This window comes from Zonotrichia leucophrys, chromosome Z (assembly GCF_028769735.1).
Source record: "Zonotrichia leucophrys gambelii isolate GWCS_2022_RI chromosome Z, RI_Zleu_2.0, whole genome shotgun sequence".
Taxonomy (NCBI): domain Eukaryota; kingdom Metazoa; phylum Chordata; class Aves; order Passeriformes; family Passerellidae; genus Zonotrichia; species Zonotrichia leucophrys.
In genome coordinates this window covers 63,115,077-63,130,517 of record NC_088200.1, presented here as the reverse complement: position 1 = coordinate 63,130,517, position 15,441 = coordinate 63,115,077, and the positions used below count along the sequence as shown (strand labels likewise).

The 15,441-nt window shown below is 39.1% G+C and overlaps 1 protein-coding gene across 1 annotated transcript in view; it reads right to left on the bottom strand.

Moving 5' to 3' along the window:
* Positions 1 to 15,441, bottom strand: part of SVEP1 (sushi, von Willebrand factor type A, EGF and pentraxin domain containing 1) — a 117,241-nt gene that overhangs the window by 42,006 nt on the left and 59,794 nt on the right. The window contains exons 15-28 of the mRNA XM_064735572.1: positions 15,078 to 15,266; positions 14,512 to 14,745; positions 13,832 to 13,993; positions 12,959 to 13,120; positions 11,971 to 12,132; positions 11,328 to 11,422; positions 10,117 to 10,213; positions 9,375 to 9,488; positions 8,421 to 8,534; positions 7,338 to 7,539; positions 6,129 to 6,286; positions 4,844 to 5,045; positions 4,000 to 4,175; positions 2,529 to 2,653 (exon numbers count right to left, since the gene is read on the bottom strand). Coding sequence (XP_064591642.1) covers positions 2,529 to 2,653; positions 4,000 to 4,175; positions 4,844 to 5,045; positions 6,129 to 6,286; positions 7,338 to 7,539; positions 8,421 to 8,534; positions 9,375 to 9,488; positions 10,117 to 10,213; positions 11,328 to 11,422; positions 11,971 to 12,132; positions 12,959 to 13,120; positions 13,832 to 13,993; positions 14,512 to 14,745; positions 15,078 to 15,266 — 2,192 coding nt within the window. The remainder of the gene's footprint in view (positions 1 to 2,528; positions 2,654 to 3,999; positions 4,176 to 4,843; positions 5,046 to 6,128; positions 6,287 to 7,337; positions 7,540 to 8,420; positions 8,535 to 9,374; positions 9,489 to 10,116; positions 10,214 to 11,327; positions 11,423 to 11,970; positions 12,133 to 12,958; positions 13,121 to 13,831; positions 13,994 to 14,511; positions 14,746 to 15,077; positions 15,267 to 15,441) is intronic.

The following is a 15,441-nucleotide window of genomic DNA, read 5'->3' as shown; positions in this document are numbered from 1 at the left end:
TCTGTTCTCATATTGTCCCTACTCTGAACCCATTGAGGCTGACTGGACTTTTAGCAGTCAGTTAGACTTTTATACAGTCAGTATAGCTGGAGAAGGAGCCAACGTTCTCTGTTTATTCTGAGGCCATTTCAAAGTTCTCATTTCAGCAATCTGTGCCAATGGAAGATGCTTAGGCCAAAGGCTGCAAACAAATTGCAAGGAATCTGCATGAAAATATTTTCAATGTAGGAAAAATAAGTTTGGGAATCAGCCCTTTCAAGGCATATGATGGATAGAAGAGGGCCAGAAAGGACCTCACAGTTCCCTATACACAACTCATATTTCTGTTACTGTCTATTCAACAACAAAGCTACCAGAGTGACAGTTTACCTATACAAAATTAATGTGCAAGTGAATAAACAACTAAAGCATGTGAGTAAAATCTTAAAGACTAGATTCCACCATCCTTTATTCACTAAGCAACCTATTCTGTCACCCTGCTTTCCTTTATGGCTGAGAATAGAAAGTTAAGACTTAATGAATAGTTCCAGCTGGCCAGAACAAACCTAATGATTACAGATTACAATAGCACTTTACTATTCCAAGCTCTGAAATGAATGAGGTAAAAATTGTATAGGAAGCTTGACTCAGCTTCCTGTCTGGTGTTACATCTGTCTTTTCAGATGAGCAACATGGATACTATAAATGAACAGCAGGATTTTCTTCCTTGTCCTAACTGTTGCATCTCAAGCATGTGGGAATTCAATCAAACCTGTCATTAAACAGGAGCAACTACTGAGAAAGTTTCAGAAAGTTGTACTTAAAACTCTTTACCAGTGTGCTCTGTAAAATCACATGTACACTTATCAGCTTCAAAACTGCTAGTGAACAAAAACTTGAAGATGTGATTGGCAATGCAACAGATGGTGATCCTAAAATTCAAGAACTGCAGCAGGTAATTGGGTAGCTTTAAACCTGTCAGAGAGGCAAAGTAGTAAAAATACAGAGAAATAAATGGAGGAGACATATGGGTGCTGGAAGCAAAGATTCTGCTTTACTTTTTTTCCTACTCATGCTATTATTTCTTATTTGGGTAAAGGGACAACAAACAGCTATAAACCATCAATTAGTGATGCAAATTTAAGAAAAATCAGGAAAAGAGCAAAACTTTGTAATCCAAAGATTCTTCCTCAAAGAAATTTCTCTAACTTTAAACATTTGTCTTTGTTGTTCAAGTGTTTTCAACAGTTTAGCACTTCTGACCTTCAGTATTGAAATAGTAATGAGCAGGAAGCAGTGATGGAGCACTGTCCTCAGGTTTGCAGATAATATCAGGCTGGTGATAATATCAGCAATCAGTGTGCTCAAGGACAGAGTTGCATGCATGGGCACTTTGACAGGCTGGAGTAAAGATAGACTTCAAAAATTCAACAAGGAAAATGGGAAGGAAAAAAATTCTGAACAATATAGGTGAGGAAAGCCAAGACCAGGAAAAGAACTCTGTGGAAAAGAACTTAGGGACTTTGGCAGGCAGTGAGCTGAGTATTAGCCAGCTATGGACTGGGCAAATATTGAGGACCAACAGCATCCTTGGCTGTGTGAATAGGGTTACCATCAGAAAACCAAGGAAGTGATTATTCTTTCTCAGCCCTTATTAGATCACATATGAAGTTACTACATTCCATTTTGGGTTATTCACAGCAAGAAAGACACTGACGAGCTGGAGCAAGCTCAGAGATGGGATGGAACACTTGCCCTGGGAGGAGAGCTTGGCTCAGCCTAGAGCAGAAGCAGCTATGGGGACATCTCTCAGCAGCCCTGTGTGTGCTGGGAGATGATCAGGTACAGACAGGCTTGTACAGCAGTGCATGGTGGAAGACACAAGCAGTAGTCATAAATGGAAGTGGGAGGTCCCAACTAGGTATAGAGAAACAAATTCCACTTGAGGATAACTGAGCACTGAAGCTTGGCTCCCAGAAAAGTTGAGGGATTACTGTCCTTGCAGACATCTTTCAGTCTTTATTATTTTTTAACTCAATGGAAATTTGGTGCTGCCAAGCTGTTAGTTTAGGTACCTGATTAGGTGTAATTCCATATTAAGTTATGCTGCCCTTTCAGACTTTTTCTGAAACTATAAAGCTCAGATTGTGATGTCTCCCCTCTGAAGTTTTAACAGCAGAATGAGGAAACTGTATGTAGTCTGTATAACAAACACTTGACTTATTTCACTGGATTTCTCTCTCTTCTAGCATTCTCTCTCTTCTAGCATTAAATTTTTATGCATGATTTCCTTCCTGTTTTGAAGCTACATACTACAGAAAGGTTCATTCAAAATAGAAGGTGACTCAGCGTTGATTTTACCAGGCTTTGTTCTGCTTAAAGCTACTTTACTAACTACATTAAGCTTATTACCCTAAGCCAGAACTCCATCTGGTCCCACTGACTTCTGTGGGAGTAGGGGTCTCCCCAGTATGCTGACCTAGAGTGCCTTCTCAAATGCTCATCCTATGTTCAGAGCTCTCTGCTCAAACACTGCACTCAGGACTTACCTGCTGTGGAGAAAGTACATAGTCCCAAATGTTGAGCTGGCTGATGGAGCCCACAAAAGATTCAGCTGGGTTGAATCCTTCTCCTTTTTGATCTTGTTCTTGACCCAGCACAAGTGCACCGCCACCTAAACTCAGAATTTGAAGAGGGGTAGGAAACAAAGCCTTACAGCAGGGATCCCATAAGAAGATTAAAAACTAAACAAAACAAAAATTTTTGCTGCCCTATGTTACTTGGATTTTGCAGTGAAGACCAGCCACCTTCAAACTCTCTCAGAAAAAGCTCTTGGAAGACTTATGTTAGACTGAGAAACGTCAACATAGCAATTTGGAAGTGACTGTCAAACTCATATGGGAGCAGAAATCACCTATGGCTGCTTCAGGAATGATATTTGCTCAATGAGATCACTTATAGTTCAGTATTTGAAGCATAACACACAGCAACATAAAATGCAGTTTTGAGCAGGTGGAGCCCATTTTACAATACCAACTTACGGTTCCTGCTTCAAACAAAAGCTTACAAACTCATACAGGTCAAATGTGATTCTATACCCCCCTTGTGTGCCATGTCTCAGAGCATTAACTACCTTCAGTGTGGGAGTATGATTCCATACTTAATGCTTAGTTAATGCTCTGAGACATGGCTCACAAATTAAATTTATTCACCTTGTCCACTAACATGTGAACATGCATCTTCTACATCATAGGGTATGTGGACAAGGTCAAGAAGTAATGGAGACAGCACACTTAGGTCTTATCTCTGGAGAGAACTCCAATTTAAGTGGGAAAGACAGGGGCAAATGTAAGGGTCATGGACTAAAATGCTTTAATACTGTATTTTTTTTTATTTAAATGAAATAGTATTTTGAAATTCTATGCAAATTTGGATGGTGGCAGTACGCAAACAGTACCAAAACAAAACCTCTTTGCAGCCAAATGATACCAAGCTTTTCATAGCTCTTTAATTGCTGAAGATACTATTTTTTGTGCCCTTGGATATTACGCTATAGATAACTGATGACAAGAAACGATGAAATAGCAAACCTCACCTTGTTAGAAAAAAATACAAACATAACTTCAAATATATGCCTGAAAAGAACAGGAAAAGGCTAAGTCAATAAACCCTGAACACATATATGTAAGGGAAATGCCAGATAAACTGTCTTTTGTTGAGTGAGACACTTACTCTCACAAAGCCATTCCAGAACCAGCCCTGCACATGTTCCTTTGTGGACTAAATTGTGATGTCCATAAAACAAGCTACCTACCAGTATACCTCAGAAATGTGCATTTTGTTTTCAGTGATGCTGAGCTGGGGGAACTGTCCTCACAAAATAAGAACAGCAAACATAAGCTTTTCAGAAATGCTGAACATGTGCATATATCCTAAAAACACCGAAACATTTTCTTGCATATTCTGCAATAAAAACAGAATTAAGGCAACCAAATGTGGTATAATACAAATAAATCATACCAGGGATTTTTGATCCGACAGAGAGCCCGCTGCCTCCATCGGACAGTTTTCCATCAATGTACACCTTCCACGCCCCATCCCTGCATGTCCACGTCACCGCAATGTGGTGCCAGTTACCATCGTTCACTGAAGGACAGTCTGTTATCTTCTCTTTCCCATTCACATAAAGAACCCAGCTGCAGGGAAGACACAGGCATACTCAGCTGCATGCAGCTACCTTAAAAGCATGGTCTGTCCCCCATGACTCAAAGAAATGTTATTTGACTAACAAGACAACTGGCATGTAATAACTATCATGTGAGAAATCTCTCCTGAAAGATCATCATAGAGGACTTGGAAGTTGGCTATCATATGCAAAGCATGGTGAAATGAGTGACATGCTTTTGTGACAAAATATGAAGGCTCAAGTCATGACTGCATAGTGGATTCTTAAATTTTTCTGTTGAGTCACACTAGAAGTCACACCACAAGTCACATTGCTTTTGCAAAAGTGCAAGTCATACTCTGCATTTAGAATCATGCCAGAAGTACTTTGACTGCTGAGCTCCATTTGTTCCACTAATTGTCTCAATGAGCCATTAAGAAAAGATGTGAATATAGTACAGGAAAAAAAAATCATGTTGTCTAAATTCACAGCTCTCTTGTCATTACTCTTCTATAGAGCAAAAAGTGATGGGAACAAAGCAAGAAGAAAAACAAAACAAAGAAACAACTCTGTCAAGGGAGTTGGATGCAGATTTTTCTATTCCAAAGTAGGCAAAGCTTACATTCAAACTTCTGTTCTACACTTCCTTTATCAATCCAAGACATCTGTAAGCTATAGAAAAGCAAAACTGTGATTTACCCATTGTAATCAGTCAGAAGAAATGCATTATCACTTCCATTTTCTACTGCATAAGAAATGGGAGTCCCATAGTTTGTGGTGTCAGTGGATTTCATCCAGAATGTACAGGTGATGTCACCAAGAGATGGTAAAATGCCATCAAGCATGACATATCCATAGATACCAGAGACTTCGAAATCAAGATTGAAACCAGAGGACTGTTCTGCAATGAAGACAAAGGGTATTGAGAACAATAGTCACACAAACATGGAAAGAGAATCCAATAAAATCTAAGCAAATGCAATAAAGTGGACTGCAGTCCTGCACAAAAAATATTCACTAACTTGAATAGAGATAGAAAGAACTTTTGGTAGTCTAACATCAGCCAGCATACAGAGCTTTCCAAGGCTAAAATACAGCGCTTGAAGACAAAAATCCAGAAGAGACGCTGTATATCTAGCAATAACATGAACTGAATCACTGAAATGACATATCCATCTACCATCCAACAACATAAGGATGTATAATCACCTGGTTCCATTTAATCAAGCTTTGAAGAAAAAACCCAAAATAACTCAAGATTTTTCTGTTCTGGACTTACTGAAATACACTGCTGGTATAAGACAGCACTTCTGGGCTACTGTTCAATGCACAGTGACAGGCTTTGCAAGGATGCTACATGTAATGTTATATAGTGGAGTTGTCCTGAAAGGTGGGTGTTAAACTCTGACATAGGATGGCAGGTGTAAATGTCTTCTACTGTCTTTGGGAAATCAGCATGGCTTCTGTTGAAAGATTCACTGGCTACTTTATAATTTTCAGGGAGAGGGATTTGAGCCTTGTGGTCTCCAGTATCCCCCAGGAAGTTGTGCTATGGGTGTGATCCATGCCACCTGTCCACAGCAAACTTGATACTCTTTTGTCTGTAGGGAACTCGATGCCTTTAGGACTTCTGAAGCTAAGACTACCCCCTACTAATCTCCAGCCTTGTGATACAAAGCCCTACACAAAACACAAGAAACAGAAAGATCTACCCAGATACACAGAGCAAATACAAATTAAACTCAATAGACCTACGGGGTATTAAAAATCTAGAATCATGCCTTAGAAAAGAGAAATGACTCAGACACATGCTGTTACTTGTCTGCAATTACACTTATTAATGCTGCAGTCACACACTCATCCTCTCACAGTCCCACCATCCTAGCTACTTTCTGGGGAAGCTGTATGAAATCAGCCCAGCCAGTGAAAATCTTGCACAGAGACTTAGTCAAGCCACCTTTTTCTGAGACTTAGTCCTGTGTACCTGTTTCACACCTGCTGCCTGTAAAGCCAGGGGGACATTTACAAACGTACGAGTTCAAGGCATCCACACAGGTGGCTTGGTTTAAGCAGGGACTGGAGGCACAGTCATTGATGTTCACTTCACAGTTCTGTCCTGTGTACCCTGTCACACACAAACACCTATGGAGGAAGAGAAGCACACTTCAAAGGTGACAGCCATCATAACAAAGAGTTCTGGCTATGAGGCCAGATCTGCCAATGAGAACAGTATATAACAATACTAAAAAAAAAAATTCAACAGATTATATACTACAGAATTAATGGAATTTTATTTTGGTCATTCCTCTAAAGCATGCATAATAAGCATGCTTAAGAGGTCATTCCTCTTAAGCATGCACTCTATTAGCTGCATAACACATCTAGACAGGGACAAGACAATATTTAAAGAGCCTGCATTTTTTATATGAAATTGTGAGACATAACCATTACACTTCCACGAGTAAAACATACCTCTTATATACACAAAATTAATGATGAGAGGTATGCAACTTTTCAGAGAGTCACCTTTGTATATGGGGAAAACCAAGCCAGTATAAAGACACCAAAACTGATACTTGGAAAACCAAGGTGCTTGAAAGGCACTAAAACTTCTGGGGCTTTTGGGAGGGAAAAGACTAAACTAAACACAGATGTTAATAGCTGGCCCATCTAGCTATACAGTGATCTAGGATATGACACTTCTGATGGCATTTGTAGCTTCTGATCTGAGTTACCCTAAATCCTAAAATTAAATAGCTGGAAGTTTCCACTGGGGTTTGTATTTTAACCTCTATAGGCTCGGTATGTACAGCTATCCCTGTCTTTTCAAGCTATAGAAATGTAGTATTACCAGGTACATAATTGGTCATCATGTATTATTCCAATGGAAAGCAAGATACGCCCCTGAAGTTTGGAAAAATGGACATCTTTTGGAAGATCAGTACTAAAACCATGCAGTCCTACCATGCTTACATTTCAAACTCTGCATATTTTCTTTGCTGTTTTACTTGAAATTTTTAAGAGTCAAGACACTAGGATATATTTTCTTGTCTTTTAAGATCTCCTTCTTCATAAAGGGACCACTTATTTTGGATCAGGCTGCCAAAATATGCTTGTTGAAATCTGAGAAGGCTGAGGCACCTCAACATGTCTGACTTTCCACATTATATTACATCAATCATCTGTTTGTCACCTGAAGCTGTTGATACCATCTCTGCAAGTAGCTCCATTCCTACAGGGTCTGCTGAGACACTCATCAATGTTTCTTTCACACAAGACACCAGTAAAACCTGGGAGACATTTGCAGGAGAAACTTCCAACTCGATCTTCACAAACAGCCCTGTTCAGGCATGGGTTGGAAAGGCATTCGTTCATCTCCCTTTCACAGTGATCACCTGAGGGGGAAAAGACGCCAACAAAGTAACAGCTCTGGATTGAATTAACCTAAGAAAAAAGATTATTAACCCATCTCTTTGTTTTAAATGATGTAGCTGATCTTCTGAGAAAAAGCAAACATCAGAGTAACCATGCAGGTTTGGAATTTACTCCATTAACAGAGGTTAAGTAAACACAAAGGAATTATGGGAACCATCTTAACAGTTACAGAAATAACATGTAGCAAACTGTCAAATTTAAATGTGACTAATTTGGGGTGAACGAGGAAATCACCTGAGAAACTATTCTGAGCAACTAATGAAAACCTACTATAAAAGACATTTGGCTGAAACCCTAACTCTAAGGAGAGATGTGAAAGCCAGAAACGTGATTCTGTGATTTATGACGTGAAAGAGGCCCTATGTCACAAGCACTGAAACTGCATGTGATTTTATAGTGAAGATTTTTGGCAACATGATAATCAACAGATATGTGTACTTGTTATAGAAATCTGTAAAAGCAGACTATGGGATTGGGGAGTAGTTTTAATATAGACCATTTTATCTACTGTTAAAATATTTTTATTTTTAAATAAAATTAAAAACAACATTTTGAACCCATTAAAATGCTGCTATTAGCTCCTTAACATCATACAGGAAGCTTATGGCAGAATAAGAAATTGAAGATCCAGCACTTAGAAAATCCTTCTGAAGTCACATTTACACTACGGAGAGTCTGAGAGACTAGATGGACCTAAGGAACATCCATAACTAACATGCATATCAACATGTAAGATATATATTGCTATATAGTGGTGGGATGGAAATACTTTGGGTAGGGTAGGAAGACACATTTTTTGGTCAGAAAGAGCAAAAGCTGACTTAAAGAGAACAACGTGTACCTGTGAACCCTTCTGCGCATGTGCAACGGTAGCCATTCTTGCCATCCACACAGTGGGCTCCATTCAAACATGGACTGGAGCTACATTCATTTATGTCTTCCTCACACAGGAGACCTTTGAACACGCAGGATTACAAGGCATGATCAAGACACAGTCACAGACTCTATGCTGCAGTGACTGGATGCAGACAGCAGAACAAAACTGCACCACGAGCATGACAAAGGTTACTGAGAGCAGGTGACAAAATCACGTGATTGATGGCACTACTGAAACACTCCAAAGATAGTCTGTGTTATTTAGATGCTGGCATCAGTATGCAAAGTCCACTGTGTATCTTTATAATGTTTAAAAACCTATCCAGCTACTGCTGATGTTGACAAATGTATAGTCTTAAATATGAACGGTGGGGGGGACCATTTCTAATGGAAAACACAGCACCTTGTTTTTAATCACACAAAATCAACCCCTCAGTAGTTTATTTCCGTATTTAGAAATCAGGTGCTGTTTTGGCTAGCTATTCGAGTGTGTTAGTTTCCCTGCAAATTTCAATACCTTCAATGTGCATGAGAAAAAATATAATCAAAAGCCCACTCACTTATTCCTAAGGCTGCAGTAAAGCAACCATATAAATGCTGTGTCTAGTTTCACAAGCACTTCCCCTGTTAGTATTCTCTAATTCTCTAACCCTTATTCTTCTTTTCAGACCAGAAATGTCAGAAAGGAGAAGGGTACATGCACACACACAGACACACACTCCCACACCCTGTCCTTGGATGCTTGCTCTTTTATTTCAAAACCTATTCACATATAGTAGAACCTTACTCTAAGATGTAGATCATATTGTTTTCCTGTTATAATTGGATGTGGAATGACACAGCATTTGTGCTTTGTGTTACTTACTTGGCACAGAAACCAAGCCTGTCTGAAAAAAAGCTATGAAATGAAACAAATTACCTGAATAGCCTGGTTGACACTGGCAAACAAAGGTCCCAATGCCGTCTCTGCATATTCCATTGTTTTGACAAGGAGATGATTTACACTCATCAACTTGTGTTTCACATTTCAAGCCTAGAATGCAAAATAAAGGACTTAAAATTGGAAGCCAAAATTTAAAATTCTTCAGAAAAATGGATGCCATGACTAGCTAATGTAGGAAAACATGATTAATTGCCTACATTAGCAGACATTCAGGTTTATAATCTTTTCATTAGGTGGTGCTTTAACACAGATCTAAGACAAATGTTGTTAGAAAGGTGTGATGCACATTGGGCAACAGACTTCAGCTTCAGAGAGGGGCAATCAAAAGTAACTTCTTGATAACAGCTGGATTATAAGACATCTCTTTGATTTAAAGCAACTGGGTAGCTAAAACTGAAGACAAGCACAGACTCTGTACAGGTGGAACTCGCTGTCAAGACTGCAAATTTCTAGCTTTTGTTAATCATAAATATTGCCAAGTCATAGGATTTTCACATCCACCAATTCCATTAAAAGAAATCCCATTCAAAACCTTTTCTGCAAAACACAACATAATTCAGCAAGGACATGAAGAAGTATCTATTTTTTATATATTCTAAACATGTGATGCATATCCCAATTAGTTAGGCTTATACTGAAATGCTTTGCTCCTTAAAACATCCCCAATTTAAGGGCATCACGAAGTAGTAGCCACTTCACCTGCTTCCCAGTTTTTTACCTGTATATCCAAGTGGGCATATGCAAATATATCCACTTCCTAATTGCTTGCATGTCCCATTATTGTGGCACGGTTCCAGGAAACACTCATGAAAGACCTGCCAAAGGCACAAATGATACACTTACAGCAAAGCTGGTGGACAATACTCTAGTTTTAAACCGTATACCCCACTAGTCACTCTGGAAAGATGGGATGAAAAAGACACCAGATTTAGCTTCTAGCTCCTCCTTTGTATTCTCAGCATGCTAACCATTTGTGGGTTTTTTCCTACTGAAAAATACAGCAAATCTGAATATTATTTTAAAATAACATTTCACTTAACAAAATCTCCTTAAAACTGTCTGAGCTATGATTCACAGTTTATATTAAACTACATTTATACACAAGTTCTCCACTTTGCATCCCTCTACATCAGCTACTGCTTCCTGCTACTGGCCATTAGGCGGCCTGGCAGGGAATTTCACCATGTGGCATTATTTCTCCTGTTCTTGCAAACCCGAATTCATCAAAGCCCTTAAGTTAATGGTCAGCTAAAACCACAGGAGATTAATTTGTCTCCTGTCCTTGTGTTATATAATGGTTCAGGCCAAATTTGTCACGAGTCGACTTTGCTCCTTTTTACACAATTCCAAATTCCAATTCAATCAAAGCAGTCTTGTCAAAGTTACAGACTAGAGGTGAGAGGCTGGGGACAAGGAGGCATCTCCAGCAAGCACTGTCACTACACTAATTTCACTCATATTTCAGAGAGGGTACTCACAACAGAGGGAGCTCTGCTTGCCTCCTCTCAAGTGTAAGTGTGTTACAACATGTAAACTCAAGATTTTACGTCTGAGGATTAGATGTCTGGTAGAATTTTCTGGAACTCAGCATATGGAAGTCCTCAGATGAACGAACACAGTCAATATATTTTTTCTAGATTGTCTGAACCTCTTCCATGTAGTTTACTTTTCTTTCACAGATGCAATAGTTATTTAATACATCAGGTGAAGGCTGTCAAGAGCTGATGCCACTTCCTCTGTTCAATGAAACTGCTTCTATGATTACACAGAGAGTTTGAGTGTTCCCCTCTTAACCATTCCTTTCATCTTTTCAGTCAGCAAAAGAATTACAGTCAAAAAGATCTTACTTGTTTACTGCTGCATGAAGTGCTTTTTCTTTCATTTGGGATAGCACTGGAAAATAACACTTTAAAATAACACTGTCCTTACCTGACTGCTGACTTTATACTGCTTGCTGATATTTTCTGGGAAGGCTGGTACCATCATCATACTTTCCTCAGCTGCTGAAAAAGTAGAGCCAAAACCTGAAGAGTAAAGACATGAAAGCACTGTTAATAACACTGTGTAACAAGGTCCCTATTCCATGGGGGCATTAAAACTGCATGTAAGTAATGTGCCGAAAGAAATGCTGAAAAAAGTGAATTTGATAAAAAGAAACTTTACAGTATCCATTACAAAAATATGTAAGGACAAACATTTCTAAAACACATACATGTATGTACACATAAAAATATTTTGTGTCTTTTTATGTACAGTTACAGGCATGCACATACGTATTACTGTATATTTATATATATATATATATTTCTCTCCATAGTATATTTGTATAGTACACATAGGAAATGTACACACACACTGCTTATGTATACTCTGTTTATTGAGCCTTAGCATGCATCAGAGTTAGACTTAAAGCCAAAAGCAGCACCAGTAGGCAGAACCAGCTGAGAATTTCACTGCTTGAAAACAGAGAGTCCAGAGAGTAAGTGGGATGTTTTCCGTTAGCACTATTTCTGGCTATATGTTTTAGATGTTCCCCTTAATCACTTCATGCAGCAGAGATTACTTGGCTTACTTGAACAGTCGGTGATGGATCTGGCACCAACAATGGTTGTTGTTCCATAAAAGGGACAGGACAAGCAGTAGGACTTCCCTGGGTCTGGTTGATAGTAGTCTCTGGGACAAGGGTAGCAAGGTGTCAAACCTGTGCGAGAGAACTCGCCTGCAAGACATGGTACTGCAAGAGGAAGGAAACCTTTTTGAGTGACCTGATCTCTTGCATGCGCACCTCACTTCCCTCCACCTCTTTATTATCACTCTTTCTTCTTCTGTCATAGTGTCTTCTTAGATTTAAAAGGAACAAGATGAAATCTGCCAGGAATTCACAACTCTGGGAAACGTTAATTTAAAATCTTCTGTGAGATGCCATCTTGTTCTCAAAGGATTATGGCAATACCTGGGAAGTATTTAATTCTACTACTTTTGCTGCTCCGGAGGCAGCTTTTAAATGGAACTTCCTTTTTGTCTTTCACACCTGTTTTTTGGTTATTGTTTGGTTGGGGTTTTTTAAAAATTTGTTTGTTTGATTCAGTTGTTGGGTTTTTCCCCTTCGAGAAGAAGTAAGGACAAAGACAAGACTTTTTTGCACCTTGAATCCTTACAGACTATTTTCCTGGGAATTCTTCTGGCAAAGCTTGCCAAAGACAATTGAGGAGAACTTCTTTGAAAAAATTACTGAGCAAACTGTGTTCAAATTCAGAACTTTTGTAAAGAAAACAATGGAGAAATAATAGTGACAATTTCCTTTCTCTTCTGTAAGGAAAAATTTTCATTTAGGTACCCATCACATATCTCATTTTATTCCTCATTATATGAGAATCAGAAGGAGGGGAATTGGTAACAGGAAATGACCTATCATTTTGATGGAAATATTCCTTGGTCTACACTTAACCAGAATAGGAATTCAGTCTCAGGCTGATGAATTGGATAACATTAGCTGATATTTAAACAACAATTTTTAATATTTAGTCTAAAAAATATTAATTACCCTTTTTGTTACAAACCTCCACAAGCTGAGACATCCACTGCACCTCTTTTTACTGTTGACGTATTTTCTGGACAAGAGATGCAATTCCTGGATCCAAATGAAGGCTGATATGTTCCAAGTGGACAAGTTTCACACGTCTCAAGGCCATTAGGTGAATAAGTTCCCTGCTTGCACTGAGCTATAAGGCAAAAGAGTTCAGAAAGTTTGAGCAATGTCCAACAGGAAACAGGGCTTCTGATCTCTGACAATAATGTTGAAATCACAATACACATCACAAGGAATTTTATTTCTGGACCACACTCTACTCTGAAGGACTTAACGGGTACAAAGAGCAAAAAAAAAGACTGTTGTGGTAGCGTACTGATAGTGCAATTATGAATTATTAACAAGTGACTTCTCTGCAATCAGCCTCACAGATTACTTACTGCAACTCAGTTACTCATTTTAATCAACAAAACTAAAGGCAATAAAGACAATAAAAATTAAATCAAACTAGCTATTTCCTTTTCAGAAGAACTCATGAACACATAGCGGTTCTGTGCTGTTCAATGCCTCAGCACTGTAGGGTAGGATGGAAAGTGGCTGGCAAGGATGACAATGGAATTATTTTAAGTGTATTAGTGTCTGAAAAATGCAATCACAGAAATGAAATACAGAAATGAAAGACAGGAATTAAACAAAGCATCACAGGCCCACTCTTAGAACCTCTGCCTGGGCATCCCACATGGTAGAGCAGTGATGAAAACTTATATATTAACATATGCATTAAGGTGCAATTAGGACTGCTCCTCGTTTCACACGCTAGCTTCACTCCAGTACTTCCACCATGTCCAAAAGGATGTCACCAAGAATTCACAAGTGGCTGTCCCAATAAGACAGAAGTCCCTACCTTTGCACTCGGAGATGCTTCTAGAGTGTAGATACTCAGTATAGCTACCAGATGGACAACTTTTGCATTCCAGCTGCCCTTCCTCATCTTGATAGGATCCAGTCCAGCAGCTTTCACAGGTAAGATGTTCCAGGGAGTAATACGTACCCAAAGGGCAGTTGACTGTAATGTAATGTTGGAAACCTAAGTTTCCCTCAGAGTGAAAAATCATACATACCTCTCTTGCCCCCGGAGTTCCCATTTATTCAAACAAAGTTTTATGAAATGTGGCTCTGTTCCCCAGCAGGTAGGGAGATATCTCTCTGGAACACTGCAAAGCTTTAATTATCCACAAGAAATGGAATCCAATATCCACCTTAGCTACACATCACTCACAGGACTAACAGGGTTAAAAGACTGCATACCAAGCACTGTTTTCTCTGCATGGCCAAGCAAGGATATGCCTGATTTCCCCCTGGGAGTGGAATCCTGGGTACAAAGGATCCCTTTTCCACAGGCCTTGGTTAGGAATATAAACATCCTTTGGAAGTCAAACTGTGCAAAGCATTTTTGCAGTTTATTGTTATGGGAGACCACAAACACTGGACTGTGTCAAATCATAACCCTCTGCAAACATCCTCCAAAAGTTTGTTTTGCAAAAGGATTTTAAACACACATAAGAAACAAGTTATCTGGCTTACCACACATTCTCCCTCTCAGCACAGAACCAGGCCTGCAGAAAAGAAAGGCTTTCTCGGTCTCCAGTGAGTTGGTGTCAGCTACAATGAGCTCAGATGCAAACTGAAAAGAATACATAGGTTCCTTATTGAGAGTTCTATTCAGCCTGTTTGTGATCGTTTCCAGAGTTTTAAGGAGCCGTCTCTGGTTTTCCAGTTCCACTGTATCATTCCTTTCATCAGGCAGTGGCACGCTAGCTGGAATATAAACAGCAAACACAAAAAACACAGAAATTTTGCAGTCAGCACTTCTGGCGTACTCTGGAACTTATCAAGAGTGCAGCACTAAAGCTTGCCAGTGGAAAGTGAAAAGGAGGCCATGTGCACAAAGCTCTCCATGACAATGAGGCTGTGATCTTTCCCTCCAGAAGAAAGTCTGTTATGAAATGGGGCTATCAAATTTATCCAGAGAACTGCCATCTGCATCTTCACCAGGCTTCTGTGAGCTAAAGAATTTTTACTGAATCTCTTGGAGACACAATTTTTAAAAAGAAGGAAGCAGAGAAGTTCGGTGTTTTGACTTGTCTCACCTGTAATGTTAAATATTAACTTGATTTTTTGGTCAGTCATTGGAACATTCAGCTTATGCCTTTTGACCCGAGCAGGTGCTGCTTTTACAGAGGCAGAGAGATGCTTGGATAAATCTTCTCCTTGTATAGCATCAACAAAATCACCATAGGAATAATCCAGGTGGTTTGCTGTTCCCCAGCCAGCAGGTCCTGTGGGACATTAAGAAAAAAACAAAAAGAAATCAACATCATGTGGAAAATAAGTACCCTCACTTACTTCTAAAATACAACTACAACATAATCTGTCTGAAGCTCTGGATGACATGTGTTGGCTTTGAATCTGTACAAGTGGCCACTGTACCTGAGTTTTTATTAACAAAAAATT